The sequence below is a fragment of the Hyperolius riggenbachi genome, chromosome 8 (assembly GCF_040937935.1).
Source record: "Hyperolius riggenbachi isolate aHypRig1 chromosome 8, aHypRig1.pri, whole genome shotgun sequence".
NCBI lineage: Eukaryota > Metazoa > Chordata > Amphibia > Anura > Hyperoliidae > Hyperolius > Hyperolius riggenbachi.
Window position 1 is genome coordinate 24,573,125 of NC_090653.1, and position 16,729 is coordinate 24,589,853.

Here is a 16,729-nt window from a genome sequence, read left to right on the forward strand (position 1 = left end):
AGAGAGTCCTGATCCACCCCTCAGCGCTGCCTGGCACTGATTGGCCAGGCTGCGCACGGGGTCTGCAGGGGGCCCTCTTTCGCATCAGGTAGTGGCGGATCGGCGATGAGCAGTGGCGATCGCAGCAAACAAACAAAAAATGATTCAAATCAGCCCAGCAGGGCCTGAGCGTGACCTCCGGCGTCTCTGGACGAGCTCAGCTCGTCCAGAACACTAGGAAGGTTAAGCGACTATTTAGGGAACAATGCTGTACAGACACATCTCTAGCCTTGCGGCTAGCCATGGGTTCTGTTGCTATGGAGGGACGATGATTGGCTCACGATGAAGCAAGTGTGCATTGTGTTACCCTGTTTTAAAGAGAACCCGAGGTGTGTTTGAAGAATGTTATCTGCATACAGAGGCTGGATCTGCCTATACAGTCCAGCCTCTGTTGCTGTCCCAAACCCCCCTAAGGTCCCTCTGCACTCTGCAATCAGACATAAATCACAGCCACACTATGCAGGCTGTGTTTACATCTGTAGTGTCAGTCTCGGCTGCTCCCCCGCCTCCAGCAGAGCTCCGGTCCCTGCCCCTTTCCCTTCCCTCCAATCAGCGGGGAGGGAAGGGATGCAGGCGGAGACTGGAGTTCTGCAGGAGGTGGGGAGAGCAGCAGACTGACACAATAGAGATAAACACAGCCAGCTCTGACAAGCTGTGTGTCAGCAGCGTGGCTGTGATTTATGAGGGATTGCAGAGTGCAGGGGGACCTTAGGGGGGTTTGGGATAGCAACAGAGGCTGGGCTGTATAGGCAGATCCAGCCTCTGTATGCAGATAACATTCTTCAACCCCACCTCGGGTTCTCTTTAAAGCAGGGTGACGCAGCGGCAATGCAAGTCAGTGGGGCCTTGCACTCTAATCGTGTCACATTGCACCAGAAGTGTTCATCCTGCCGCACAGCCTGAGACGCTTTAACACAAGTGCCATGCTTAATTTAAAATGCTTGGGGTAATGGAAATCAACGGGCGACGCAGGAAGTGTGAACAACCGACAAAAATCCTGATGACGTACCTTACTGTTCCCTATTAGAGTGTGAGCTGTAATGAGCAGGACCCTTCTCTCCGCTCCTCCAGCATTTTATGGGATGGGACCCCTCCAATGACTTGCTTACTCATGAGGCTCCAAGACCTCTCCAGCGCAGCCCCTACTTTATGGAACTCCCTCCATCAGGCTCACCCGCACTTTTAACTCATTTAAGCAGGCCTTAAAAACCCATCTTTTCACCATTGCTTACCCACTGTCTTCAAAGCCCCACCCCCCTCCCGTAGACATATATCCCCTCCTTTCTTTATGTATCCCCTCCCCGCCTCCTCCCAGTGTGCTCTTCTCCACCACCATATGGATTCAGTGACTTGTCTGCTATATTTATCCCTACATTGCAATATGTGCACCATTGTTTATTGTTCCACTATTCTGCGTACCATTGTTTAATGCTGTAATGCCCCTGTGTAACATTGTTAATGCTGCAATGTCTCAAATCTCTATAGTCGCTTTATAAATACAATGTAATAATAATAATAATGATTACTATAGCAACCATGGCGGCTGCTATGATGCCTGTAGCCAGGGGTCTGGTCAGTCCCAGGGCTTTTTCTTCAATTTATTAAATTTATTTTTGAATGACTGTTCTGCACCCCTTCCCCTTTGCCATCTGAAGGAGACCATCAGACTACCAGGGAAAGCTATAGAGGCCAGGGGACCACAAAACTACCAAAGGAAGCTGCATGGGGGCCTGGAGGACAACTAGACTACCAGGCTAAGCTGTAGGGATCAGCGAGGCCACTAGCCTGCTAGGAAAAGCTGTATGGGGCTGGGGGAAGGAACCACCAGACCAGGGAAAGCTGTATGGGGCCGGGGGGAACCACTACACAAGGGGAAGCTGTATGGGGCCGGGGGGAACCACCAGACCAGGGAAAGCTGTATGGGGACCGGGGGGGGGGGGAACCACCAGACCAGGGAAAGCTGTATGGGTCCGGGGGGAACCACCAGACCAGGGAAAGCTGTATGGGGCCGGGGGGAACCACTACACAAGGGGAATCTGTATGGGGCCGGGGGGAACCACCAGAGCAGGGAAAGCTGTATGGGGCCGGGGAAAACCACCAGACCAGGGAAAGCTGTATGGGGCCGGGGGAAACCACCAGACCAGGGAAAGCTGTATGGGGACCGGGGGGAACAATTACACAAGGGAAAGCTGTATGGGGACTGTGGAGGAATTTTGCCACAGGGCCTAGAGATTTCTAGCTACACCCCTAACTAGACTGCTCCTCAGAGTGATTGGTGGAGAACCAACAGACAATTAGAACAGAGCCATGTTTTCCTATGTTAAAAAATGGTCCCATTTCCTGTCCGTCTTTAGCTTGTTCAGGTTTGTCAGTTGTGTTTCTACAATGCGCAATCCCGACTCAAACAATCGTTTTTTTCAGAAAGCGCATGCCTTGCCATCCCTCCAATAGTAAATTGCTCAAAGGCTACAAATGGGGAGTCAAAATCTATAACATAACACTGAGTCTAACCTTTCAACCAGTGGCATAACTACAATTCATGGGGCCCACCAGCAAAGCTTTGATGGGGCCCTCAAATGATCACGCCCCTTCCCTTGCCTCCCCCTGGTGCCCTTCACAGCCTGGGGACTGGTCTTACAGGGGTCATAAAACAAGTGTTGACATCATAATTGTCACACCCATAACAAGTGTAACCACAAAACACCTGACCTGGAGGTTGGTCCCCTGTATCGGAGGAAGGGAAAGTTAGTAGTTGGGGCCCCCCACAGCTCTGGGCCCCCGCCATTGCAGATGCTGCTCCCTACTTAGAACTGGTATTTTATTTATGATGATTTTACAGGTACAAGTATGTACTAGTGTTTTCAACGTATTGATTATTCTGTATTGCTATGAATGTATAGATGGATATCAGCGCCGTTTCTAAGCGCATGCAATCCAAGCGACCGCCCTGAGCGTTGAGGGAGGGTAAGCGCCGTGTTGGATGGGAGAGCTGCTGCCTCAGTGGGACTCAGCTGCGGGGACGGCGGCCCAACTTCTCCCTCCTTCCTCTTCCTGGGGCTGCCCTTCGGGCCCCCCTCCCCCTCCACTGCAGAATAAGCACAGGGAAGCCTCTCGTATTGAGCAACTCACCTCCCTGCCGTTGCAATTGCCGCTCACGTGCTGCTGGTCTCCTCTGCATAGCCGCTGAGACACGCTCTACTTCCTACTAAACAGGAAGTAGAGCATGTATATGCAACTATGTAGAGGAGACCAGCAGCACGTGAGCGGCGATTGTAATGGCAGGGAAGTGAGTTGCTCTATTCAAGGCTTCCCTGTGCTTATTCTGCAGCGGAGGGGGGAGCACGAAGGGCGGCCACAGGGAGAGGAAGGGAGGGAGAAGTTGGGCCGCCCTCCTCGCGGCTGACTCCCCCCTCCATTATTGGGGGGACCTACCTATCTAACCTATACTGGGGACACCTACCTATCTAACATATACTAGGGGCTCCTACCTATCTAACCTATACTGCAGGCACCTACCTATCTAACCTATGCTGGGGCTCCTACCTATCTAACCTATACTGTGGGAACCTACCTATCTAACCTATACTGGGAGCACCTACCTATCTAACATATACTAGGGGCTCTTACCTATCTAACCTATACTGCGGGCACATACCTATCTAACCTGTACTGGGGGAAACTAACTATCTAACCTATACTGGGGGCACCAACCTATCTAACCTATACTGGTGGGACCTACCTATCTAACCTATACTGGGGCTCCTACCTATCTAACATATAGTAGGGGCTCTTACCTATCTAACCTATACTGCGGGCACATACCTATCTAACCTGTACTGGTGGAAACTAACTATCTAACCTATACTGGGGGAACCTACCTATCTAACCTATACTGGGGGCTCCTACCTATCTAGCCTATACTGGGTGCAGCTACCTATCTAACCTATACTGGTGGCACCTACCTATCTAACGTATACTGTGGGCACCTACCTATCTTACATATACATCTACCTAACATATAATGCAGGCACCCACCTAACCTATACTGGGGGCTCCTACCCATCTAACCTATACTGGAGGAGCCTACCAATCTAACCTATATTGATGGCAACTATACTGGCTACCTATATTGGGGGTACCAACCTATCTAACCTATACCGGGGGCACCTGCCTATATAACCAATACTGATGCAACTATACTGGCTACCTATACTGGAGGCACTTCCCTGGCTAACCTATACTGGGGGCAATTATACTTACTACCTATACTGGGGCACCTATGCCTGGCTACCTATACTGGGGGGACCTATAGCTGGCTACCTATACTGGGTGCAACTAGACCTGCCTAACCTATACTGTGGGCACCTATACCTGGCTCCACCGTGGGGGGGGGGAGCAATTTTTACACCCTCGCCCTGGGTGCAATTTAGCCTAGAAACTGCCCTGATGGATATGGCCATGATGAATAATAGAAGGTTTTGGTTCTGTAGACTATTCTAGAGGTAGAGAGGGTTTTGGACTTAGGGCCCCTTCTCACTTGTAATCGCAAAACACTAGCGTTTAGCACTAGTGATCAGGGCTGCTCAAATCCGGGAACCGGGAGACATCCGGATAGTTGCTATCCGGATATCTCCCAGTAAACCTGTGCGGGCTGGGCGGGGGTCAATCTTACCTGTCTGACGTCTTCTTCGTCCGTCCCTCGGCGCCTCCCACGATGCGGTCCAAGTGGCGGTCACGTGATTACAAACACTTCCTCCTTCCGGGTTGAAGGAGAAAGTGTTTGTAATCACGTGACGCGCATGGAGCGCATTGTGGGGGGGGCCGAGGGACGGACGAAGAAGACGTCAGACAGGTAAGATTGACCCCAGCCCGCACAGGTTTACTGGGAGATATCCGGATAGCAATTATCCGGGTATCTCCCGGATCCTGATTTGAGCAGCCCTACTAGTGATTTTACCGTGATTAACACGGTAAAATAATTGTACACTATTGCTATTTTTGAGTAATCGCAATTAGCGCTCTTTAGCATTGTAATCATGATTGCTCTAGAATCGCGATAAAATGCTGCATGCACCGCGTTTGGCGATCACCGCTAATCGACAGCAATTGTTGCCATTTAGTTAATATTGAGCTATCGCTTTAAAAAGCACTGGCGATCGCCAGCGATTAGCGGTAATCGCCCCATTGTGAATAGCCTTTTACTGTATAATCGACAGTTACAGTTGTATAGGCTAAGAGTGTATATCTGTACAGGAATATATAACAGACTCATGAATATACATAGATTTGCAGTCTGTCGTTTACAATGAAAAATGATGAAAATTTTTAGCTGGGCCTTTGTTATCACCTATTGGTTTTGGGGACGTCGACTGCGTTTTGCAAAAACCCTAATCTTGGCCACTTGAATAGATCTGCATGCCCCGTCCTTTGTCACTCCACTGAAAGACCCCTCTATTCTATTAACACTAGCCACGTAAATCTATAGACTATACTGTAGACCCTTCATGTGATTTATCTCTCAAGACCGACATTTCGGACATCAATGTTCATCAAAATCGCCAATAAAAAAAAGAAAATAGACCCTGGCAGTTTTAGGAGTAATAAGATGCAGATAATTTCGTATCTGTTTTGTGACATGAATACAAGATCTAGGTTCTGTTGTTGGGGACAAAACTGCAGGTCCGGAAACACATGGTGCTCCATGATAAACAAAAACAAGGGACAAACGAGGCCAAGAATCTGTTCAGAATCTGATATTTCCTCCTTTGGACGTTTCCAAGGGTGGACATCCAGCCGGTGAGTTTCCTTCGCATGTCACGGAATGGTGAAGGGATTGGAAGCTGTAGGCCTCAACGCGCAAGGCCCTCGTAGGACCCGGTTAGACAATGGAAACCTGTCACTGAGGGATCAGCTCCATTGTTCTCGACGGAAGATAAAGGGTTAAGTTGGCCCAAAAAAAATCTAGGCTGATAACTGCTCATTCCTAAAAGACCCCATGTTCATTAGAAGGGAGATTCAGCCAACTCCGTGAACGTAGACTTCCTGTCAACCTGTCTTCCTTTTCTCCTGACACATTCCAACCACACACGCCGTCACCCAACCGACACATACAAGGCAGAAAAAATCTCGCAACTAATCTCTGCCGTACAGAATCCTACAACGTGTATTTTCATTTGACATTTCAAACCTGAGGTCATCTGCCGTAGTCGCTCGTGCACCGTAAACGTACAGGTGTTGTAGCGGGATCAGTTCTGAATGGACATCTTATGTTCGTGGCCACCTTTTCATCAGGGACCAATTACCATAATTTTAAAGGGAGGCGAAAAACGATGAGAAACATCTGACAGGTCTATTGTACACACAGCAATACATACCGATACATCTCTCCTTAGGAGGACACAGTCTTACTTTCAATATGGAGACACGTCAGATACTGATGTCACACCTCCACACACAGAATAAATAAGGTTGCTTTTCCTGCAGATACCTACTGGACTGGCCTACATGGACCTCTTGCCAAACTCCACCACGAACCGTGGAGGAAGATCTAGTTCAAGAACCAGAGATCAATGTCATCACATCATTTGAGATCCTACCCGCTATCTTGCCACATTTCTTATCAAATCTTCACATGGAACACAGTACAAGCCTCGGTATTCTATATAACGCACAGAAACAACTCAATATTCCACCCGAGTCCCAAGATCAGCCATTGACGTCTATCGGATCTCAAACTCACCAGCTGTGTTGGACCTCTTGGTGCTGGAAGCCTCAGTTGGGGTCTCCAGGGGTCTCTTCCGGGAATCACAGCCCTCAGTCTCCATCTGTGGCATCTGCTGCTGATGCTGGGAAGGGGGGTATGAGGCATTTTGGTGGAGCGAGCCTCCAGCCATGATGTCCCTGAAGGCAATGACTGACAGTCACACGGAGCTAGAGCGGAGAACAGAAGGAGGCGCTGGGGGGTGGGGGGCTTACAATCCCATTAATTCAAGCAGATCTTTTTAATGCTCCCCCCCCTTGTTTGTCCTCACAGGTTTTCTTACTGCTGCTTTCTCATCTAATATCTCCCTCCCCCAGCCTTAGAACAAAAACATCAGGAATGGTGAAATACAAAAGAAGGAAGGAAATGGGATGTGAAGGGACAGGGGAGAGGATGAGGCGAGGGGGGGGGGGGGGAGGAGAGGGGAGGGGGTGGAGGCTGGGTGGCTGTGGAGATTATTGGGAAAGGATTTAGGGGGTCGCTGTGATCACCCCTAGAATGACACTGAGGGGATCAATTCTCTAGGACTTGTATGGAGCCAGATGATTAGCATCTCTGTACAAAGGAGAAGCAAGGGGGGAGAGCAACAACGTCATGATGCTTGTAACACTGGCCTGAATCCGACGGGTACAGCCCCTCCATACACACCCCTCCGCACTGATAGGACCAGACATTGCCACTTTATTCTAAGGGCCAGGATAAAGCTGCAAGTGCATCTCTCATCCTGCAACAGCCAATCACAGGAGGGAAGAGAGAGAGAGACAAGGGGAGGGGGAGTGTGTACCACTAACACCGCTAGCATCTAGCCACAGCTGTTTGTGTGTGAATGTATGCATGTGTGTGAATAAACACGCAGTATATACTGTATACATGGCATATACAATACATGACATATGTATGTGTCAATCTATATACATGTATATAAATAAAGAGCGAGCGAGAGAAAGAGATTGTATATATTCTCACTCTCTCTCTCTCTCTCTCTCTATATATATATATTATTATTTTATTATTTAGTATTTATATAGCGCCGACATGTTCCGCAGCGCTGTACAGAGTATATTGTCTTGTCACTAACTGTCCCTCCAAGGGGCTCATAATCTAGTCCCTACCATAGTCATATGTCTATGCATGTATCATGTAGTGTAAAGGTGGCCACACACCATACAATTTTTTAAATATCTGTTCATTTTAAGAATTGCAATACATTTTTGTGACTGATTGTAACATTTCAAAAATATGACCAATGTACCACACACACCTATGTTCAATTTTCCCCCAATTATGATAAAAATAATTGGAAACTCTGACAAAATTGCTAGGTTGTTTATATTAATAAATTTACATTCTAACACACACCATACAATCTTTAGAAAGATTGAAGAAAAATATCTGGCATTCCGGATCGATAAAAATCGAAGAAAACGGGAAATCCAATTGGATTTTTCAGTCGAATGAAAAAAAGCTTTTGATTTTTTTTGGGAGATACGATCGTATTTATCGAATTGCCGTAAAATCGGATCATTTTATTGTATCGTGTGTGGCCACCTTTAGTATCGTAGTCTAGGGCCAATTTAGATGGACGCCAATTAACTTATCTGTATGGTTTTTTTGGGATGTGGGAGGAAACTGGAGTGCCCAGAGGAAACCCACACAGACACAGGGAGAACATACAAACTTGATGCAGATGGTGCCCTGGCTGGGATTCAAACCTCTCTCTCTCTCTCAGACAGACAAATAACATTTATATCGCGCTTTTCTCCTGGCAGATTCAAAGCGCCAGAGCTGCAGCCACTAGGGAGCGCTCCATAGGCAGTAGCAGTGTTAGGCCAGAGCTGTAGCCACTGGGAGCGCTCTATAGGCAGTAGCAGTGTTAGGCCAGAGCTGCAGCCACTGGGAGCGCTCTATAGGCAGTAGCAGTGTTAGGCCAGAGCTGCAGCCACTAGGGAGCGCTCCATAGGCAGTAGCAGTGTTAGGCCAGAGCTGTAGCCACTGGGAGCGCTCTATAGGCAGTAGCAGTGTTAGGCCAGAGCTGCAGCCACTGGGAGCACTCTATAGGCAGTAGCAGTGTTAGGCCAGAGCTGCAGCCACTAGGGGGCGCTCTGTAGGCAGTAGCAGTGTTAGGCCAGAGCTGCAGCCACTAGGGAGCGCTCTATAGGCAGTAGCAGTGTTAGGTCAGAGCTGCAGCTACTAGGGAGCGCTCTATAGGCAGTAGCAGTGTTAGGCCAGAGCTGCAGCCACTAGGGAGCGCTCTATAGGCAGTAGCAGTATTAGGCTAGAGCTGCAGCCACTAGGGAGCGCTCTATAGGCAGTAGCAGTGTTAGGCCAGAGCTGCAGCCACTAGGGAGCGCTCTATAGGCAGTAGCAGTGTTAGGCCAGAGCTGCAGCCACTAGGGAGCGCTCTATAGGCAGTAGCAGTGTTAGGTCAGAGCTGCAGCCACTAGGGAGCACTCTATAGGCAGTAGCAGTGTTAGGCCAGAGCTGCAGCCACTAGGGAGCGCTCTATAGGCAGTAGCAGTGTTAGGCCAGAGCTGCAGCCACTAGGGAGCGCTCTATAGGCAGTAGCAGTGTTAGGCCAGAGCTGCAGCCACTAGGGAGCGCTCTATAGGCAGTAGCAGTGTTAGGCCAGAGCTGCAGCCACTAGGGAGCGCTCTATAGGCAGTAGCAGTGTTAGGCCAGAGCTGCAGCCACTAGGGAGCACTCTATAGGCAGTAGCAGTGTTAGGCCAGAGCTGCAGCCACTAGGGGGCGCTCTATAGGCAGCAGCAGTGTTAGGCCAGAGCTGCAGCCACTAGGGAGCGATATATAGGCAGTAGCAGTGTTAGGCCAGAGCTGTAGCCACTAGGGGGCGCTCTATAGGCAGTAGCAGTGTTAGGCCAGAGCTGCAGCCACTAGGAGGCGCTCTATAGGCAGTAGCAGTGTTAGGTCAGAGCTGCAGCCACTAGGGAGCGCTTTATAGGCAGTAGCAGTGTTAGGCCAGAGCTGCAGCCACTAGGGAGCGCTCTATAGGCAGTAGCAGCGTTAGGCCAGAGCTGCAGCCACTAGGGAGCGCTCTATAGGCAGTAGCAGCGTTAGGCCAGAGCTGCAGCCACTAGGGAGCAATCTATAGGCAGTAGCAGCGTTAGGCCAGAGCTGTAGCCACTAGGGAGCGCTCTATAGGCAGTAGCAGCATTAGGCCAGAGCTGCAGCCACTAGGGAGCGCTCTATAGGCAGTAGCAGTGTTAGGCCAGAGCTGCAGCCACTAGGGAGCGCTCTATAGGCAGTAGCAGTGTTAGGCCAGAGCTGCAGCCACTAGGGGGCGCTCTATAGGCAGTAGCAGTGTTAGGCCAGAGCTGCAGCCACTAGGGAGCGCTCTATAGGCAGTAGCAGTATTAGGCCAGAGCTGCAGCCACTAGGGAGTGCTCTATAGGCAGTAGCAGTGTTAGGCCAGAGCTGTAGCCACTAGGGAGCGCTCTATAGGCAGTAGCAGTGTTAGGCCAGAGCTGCAGCCACTAGGGTGCGCTCTATAGGCAGTAGCAGTGTTAGGTCAGAGCTGCAGCCACTAGGGAGCAATATATAGGCAGTAGCAGTGTTAGGCCAGAGCTGCAGCCACTAGGATGCGCTTTATAGGCAGTAGCAGTGTTAGGCCAGAGCTGCAGCCACTAGGGGGCGCTCTGTAGGCAGTAGCAGTGTTAGGCCAGAGCTGCAGCCACTAGTGGGCGCTCTATAGGCAGTAGCAGTGTTAGGCCAGAGCTGCAGCCACTAGGGAGCGCTCTATAGGCAGTAGCAGTGTTAGGCCAGAGCTGCAGCCACTAGGGAGCGCTCTATAGGCAGTAGCAGTGTTAGGCCAGAGCTGCAGCCACTAGGGAGCGATCTATAGGCAGTAGCAGTGTTAGGCCAGAGTTGTAGCCACTAGGGAGCGCTCTATAGGCAGTAGCAGCGTTAGGCCAGAGCTGCAGCCACTAGGGAGCGCTCTATAGGCAGTAGCAGCGTTAGGCCAGAGCTGCAGCCACTAGGGAGCGATCTATAGGCAGTAGCAGCGTTAGGCCAGAGCTGTAGCCACTAGGGAGCGCTCTATAGGCAGTAGCAGCGTTAGGCCAGAGCTGCAGCCACTAGGGAGCGCTCTATAGGCAGTAGCAGCGTTAGGCCAGAGCTGCAGCCACTAGGAAGCGCTCTATAGGCAGTAGCAGTGTTAGGCCAGAGCTGCAGCCACTAGGGAGCGCTCTATAGGCAGTAGCAGTGTTAGGCCAGAGCTGCAGCCACTAGGGAGCGCTCTATAGGCAGTAGCAATGTTAGGCCAGAGCTGCAGCCACTGGGAGCTCTCTATAGGCAGTAGCAGTTTTAGGGAGACTTGCCCAAGGCCTCCTACTGAATAGGTGCAGCTTACTGAACAGGCAGAGCCGAGATTCAAACCCTGGTTGCCTGTGTCAGAGGCAGAGCCCTTAACCATTACACCGTCCAGCCACTCTCAATGCTGTACATAGTGTAACCTTTGTGTGTTAGCATAATTTGTCCTGGAACCATGCTTGTAATCCAAAGTACTCTTATATCAAGGCACATTTCCCCATAAGGATTATTGGAAATGAATGGATCCAGAAGCATTTCTAGAAAAATATTTAAAGTGGACCTGAACTCAGAACTGCCTCTCAGCTCTAAAAGATAAGAAACAGCATATTAACCTTTAAAAAATGTCTTTGTTACAGCTGATACAAATCTTGCAATAAATCTGCAGTGTGTCTACTTCCTGCTTTCATTCAAGCAGACATAGGATTAACATCCTGTGTTTACACATTAGCTGCTCTGCTGTGGCAGAGGAGATTCCTGACCTGACAAAGCTGAGAGATCTAATTACAGTGGTGATTAGTCACAGATGAGGGGGAGTTAGCCAGGCTGAACTCTCTAAATAAACACAGGGTGCATTTCTCTCTGTTTTCCTTCTGACCTGTGCAAGAGTTTAGGTCCACTTTAATATGAAGTACCGTACTGTATGCAGTAAAAATGTATACAGTAAAGCAAATGAACCTGCACACTACATTTTAAAAGAATTGTGGCTGAGGTAGATGAGGGTTACAGGGGCAAACCCAGCATTTTCTAGGGGGGGGGGGGGGGGGAATTCCTGAAAGGTCTCCCTCAGCAACGCACAATACAGTATAATAATGTGGGAGGACATCATGCTGGGTACACATAATGCAATTTCCCGTCTGACCGACACCGGGATCTGACAATTATTTCCTAAATGTCCGATCTGCTTCTGATCAGGGCTCCTAGATTTCTCAGGAGCAGTTTGGGTACAGATAGTAATGAGGACAGCTGACATGCTAATGAAGGGGAAAGTGAAGCATTTACGCAGCAGGGCACTGGGCTGTGCTCATACCTGACTCTGTTAAGTTCCCCAGAGCTTCTCCATGCTCTGTATACAGTATATGCTGCTGCTCCAAGCTCTGTACACACGCTGCTGCTCCGTGCTCTGTACACACACTGCTTCTCCATGCTCTGTACACAAGCTGCTGCTCCATGCTCTGTACACACGCTGCTGCTCCATGCTCTGTACACACACTGCTGCTCCATGCTCTGTACACTTGCTGCTGCTCCGTGCTCTGTACACACGCTGCTGCTCCGTGCCCTGTACACACGCTGCTGCTCCGTGCTCTGTACACACGCTGCTGCTCCGTGCTCTGTACACACACTGCTGCTCCATGCTCTGTACACACGCTGCTGCTCCGTGCTTTGTACACACGCTGCTGCTCCGTGCCCTGTACACACGCTGCTGCTCCGTGCCCTGTACACACGCTGCTGCTCCGTGCTCTGTACACACGCTGCTGCTCCGTGCTACACGCTGCTGCTCCGTGCTCTGTACACACGCTGCTGCTCCGTGCTCTGTACACACGCTGCTGCTCCGTGCTCTGTACACACGCTGCTGCTCCGTGCTCTGTACACACGCTGCTGCTCCGTGCTCTGTACACACGCTGCTGCTCCGTGCTCTGTACACACGCTGCTGCTCCTTGCTCTGTACACACGCTGCTGCTCCGTGCTCTGTACACACGCTGCTGCTCCGTGCTCTGTACACACGCTGCTGCTCTGTGCTCTGTACACACGCTGCTGCTCTGTGCTCTGTACACATGCTGCTGCTCCGTGCTGCTCCGTGCTCTGTACACACGCTGCTGCTCCATGCTCTGTACACACGCTGCTGCTCCGTGCTCTGTACACACGCTGCTGCTCCGTGCTCTGTACACACACTGCTGCTCCATGCTCTGTACACATGCTGCAGCTACATCCAAAGTCAACTGTAGCAGGGAAAGAAAGGGGGCGGGGCTGTGAGCTGCAGGATACCTGCAGATATTCTGGTGTCTCAACTTGTGCCTGTCCTTAGACACTACACCGGCCCTGGTCTGAGGGGGGATTCTGGGCAGCTGTAATCCCCCCCTGCGTTTGCCTATGAGTTATCGTGTACAAAGACTTTCACTATAACTAACAGAAGCTTTACTATCTGTTGCCTCACCACAACCTTTTTCTTTTTATGTGACTTTAAAGGATACCCGAGGTGACAAGTGACATGATGAGATAGACACAGGTATGTACAGTGCCTAGCACACAAATAACTATGCTGTGTTCCTTTTTTTCTTTCTCTGCCTGAAAGAGTTAAGTATCAGGTATGTAAGTGGCTGACTCAGTCCTGACTCAGACAGGAAGTGACTACAGTGTGACCCTCACTGATAAGAAATTCCAACTATAAAACACTTTCCTAACAGAAAATGGCTTCTGAGAGCAGGAAAGAGATAAAAAGGGTCAATCGTTCATAGATTTTAGCTCTGGTATACTTCAAAGAATGTGTCATTGAGCAAAAACAATAAAACAGTAAAAACTTAAAAAGTAGATTTAAACATAAACTAAAACTGTGGAATATCTTAAAAAGTCATTTTTGGGAGAAGGAAGAGAGATACAATCGTTTGTTTCATTACTTTATTTTCGCCTCGGGTGTCCTTTAACAAGGAACTTATCCAATGAGAGCTGCTTTTGCCTCTTTTTGAGAATTTCACAGACACTTGATACTGAACAGTTCCCACACTCAGAGTATCCTGCGGTGTCATAGGAAGAAGAACCATTAGTTGTGATGATGTGAAGCGCGTATACATTCTGTGCTTTTATGTCAAATCAAAATTTCTGAAAAATGTTTGCTTGTTCTGCAAAGCGCTTTGTTTTATTATAGGGTTATATTAGTAACACACCAGGATTGTACTTACTCCATATGTAGTCACTTTACAATGTCACATTTCCGTGAAATCTTTAAAACGAGGCAGAAACAACTCTCATTATATAGGTTCCTTGTTAAAAACGCACAAAAAGAAAACACTGGGGTGAGCCAACAGATAGCGTTGCTTCTGTTAGTTATGGTAAAAGTCTCCCTACCACGACTACGTAGTGCACATGCGCAGAGTGCTCCCGGCCACGCGCTCTACCAAGGATGGGCATCACCGGGCAGCACCTGCGCATTGCTCCCCGACCCTGGCCGGGCGGCCTTTGCAAGATAACGGCGGGGGATGGAGAACCGCTTACTGCTCACGCCTGCTCCCCCGTTTTGAAAATTCAGGAAAGCTAATGTATCCTTTAAAGCAGGGATAGGGAACCTATGGCTCGGGAGCCAGATGTGGCTCTTTTGATGGCTGCATCTGGCTCACAGACAAATCAGTAGGGGTTGATTCACTAAGCTACACTGCTTAAGCAGCGCAGCTTAGTGTGGCAGTGCAAATACAATTTTCAAAGTAGGCACACTACTGCTGTAGCATGCACTACTAACTTACATTGGCTATCATTCATAAAAGTGCTGTCGGTAAACTAAATCCGTGCGGGGAAACACCGCTGTCGGTATTTCAGCCTTCTGGGTGGTCATTCATAAAAATGTTGCCTGTTGTGATAGGAGTGCGGAGATATTCCGCTGTAGGCTGGCGTGAGGCTGTCGGTACGCATGCGGAAACAGGAGAAGCTGGCCGAGTCCCTCCGTGCGGTGTTCTCTCTGCTGCTGCTTGGGAGGTCTGTCCCATTCACTTACATGTACTCCGCATGCTTATCGCTACATCCAGGGGAGCGGTAATCCCCGTCCACATACCGCTTGCATTAATCTTTATGAATTGACATTTTGTTACATTTCAGCATAGAATCACTGCACAATGCAGTATTTTATCGCTCTGCTCGGGAAAGTCAGCTTCGCATGCGGAAACAGCCTTTATGAATACACATTTTGCTCAGTGCTCGGTAATGTCGGCTGTTTTTAGCATTTCCGCGTGCGGGAACGCTTTATGAATGATGGCCTTTGTAGGACGAGATCCCCACACTTTGATTGACCCAATCGGCATTTCTCCTGTCTGGCTCTCTGGGAAATTGCTGATATTGCTAAAACCTAGGAGAAGCTGAAGACGTGTCTGACACTTCCGCTGCCCGGAGAATCAACTGTGTACACATCACCATGCCAACAGGGACATGAGCCCTCTGCTGCGCATGCACACTGTCCCAGTTTGAAACATATTGTTTGGCTCTCACAGAATTACATTTTAAAATATGTGGCGTTTATGGCTCTCTCAGACAAAAATGTTCCTGACCTCTGCTTTAAAGTGTACCTGAGATGGGGCCAGGGCTACAAAATATACACCTGGGGCTTCCACCAGCCCCCTCCGGCCTGATCGCTCCCACGTCGTCCTCTTCTGACTCCCGGTTCGCCCGTAATTGGCCCCGGAAAGTCCTCCGGTCTTGGGATAGCTGCGCAGGCGCAGTTTAGCCAAGCGCGCTCCCCCCTCTGTCTCGCTCCCATCGCAGTAGTACTGCGCAGGTGCAGAGTGCCCCGGGCAACGTGAAGGTGTGTGTATGTACACCTGCACACAAGACACAATGGGCTTGAATCACTAAGACAAATAGCATGCCTTATCAGAGTTAACACATCTTATCAGAGTGAACATGCCTTATCAGAGTAGCACAGCGAGCGCTAGGAACTTATGCTTGCTAATTGGCAATGATGAGAGGTCCACTTGTCCTGCCCTGAGCCCCTGCGGGTCCAATCACTTTAACCACTTGAGGACTGCGGTGTTAACTCCCCCTAGTTACCAGGAAATGTATTGCTAAAATGGCCACTGCAGCTTTAAGGCCAAGCTGCAAGGCCGAACAACTCAGCACACGAGTGATTCCTCCCCTCTCCTTTTCTCCCCACCAACAGAGCTCTCTGTTGGTGGGGTCTGATCGCCCCCAGGTGTTTGTTTTTTATTTGTAAATATTTATTTTATGACATTTGTAATAAAATTTACTATTTTTTTATTTCTCTTCTATCCCTCCCTCCCCTGGCCAGCCTATCACAGCGGATCGCTTCCCTGTGCCCCAGGGGGACAGCCATGGCACACGGCTGTCCCCAGTACATCGCTGATGCAGATCGCAGCGCTGTACAAAGTAATTAGACGGCGATTTGTCGCTCGAGACTGAAGGCGGGGCGGAGCTCCACCCCCCAAGCAGGAGATGCACACGCAGCGTGCGCGCGATCTCCTGCTAGCCCCATAGACGGACGTTCACGCCAATCGGCGTGGAGCGGTCCTGGGGCTGCCGCACTGCTCACGCCAATTGGCGTGGAGCAGTCGGCAAGTAGTTAAAGGGCATTATCCCCACACTTTGATTGGCCCAATAGGCTGCCTGTCACTTGAGAGGAAACTTGACAGGCAGCCTATTGGGCCAATCAAAGTGCAGGGATAATGTCCTTTAAAGTGATTGGAGGCTCAGGGCGGGACGAGTGGAGCTCTCATCATTGCCAGTTAGCAGGCATAAGTTCATAGCGCTCACTATGCTAATCTCATAAGGCATGCTAGCCCAATATGTGCTGAACATATACTGTATATGCATACAAAGAATGGATACACACTTGACTGATTCAGAACGCTGCTGTCCTTGGCGAGAGGATTAGAATCCTGACAACGTTTTC

General features: G+C 49.7%; 1 protein-coding gene across 2 annotated transcripts in view; it reads right to left on the minus strand.

Annotated features, from left to right (window-relative positions):
- Window positions 1-16,729, minus strand: part of LOC137528659 (RNA-binding protein Nova-2-like) — a 271,521-nt gene that overhangs the window by 46,743 nt on the left and 208,049 nt on the right. Inside the window, exon 1 of one of the 2 annotated variants that reach the window (XM_068250082.1) lies at window positions 6,779-7,409. The exons of the other annotated variant lie outside the window; for it this stretch is intronic. Within the exon in view, the coding sequence (XP_068106183.1) occupies window positions 6,779-6,932 (154 nt within the window). The 5' untranslated portion in view covers window positions 6,933-7,409. Of the gene's footprint in view, window positions 1-6,778; window positions 7,410-16,729 lie in introns of those variants that run through there. 2 annotated transcript variants of the gene reach the window in all.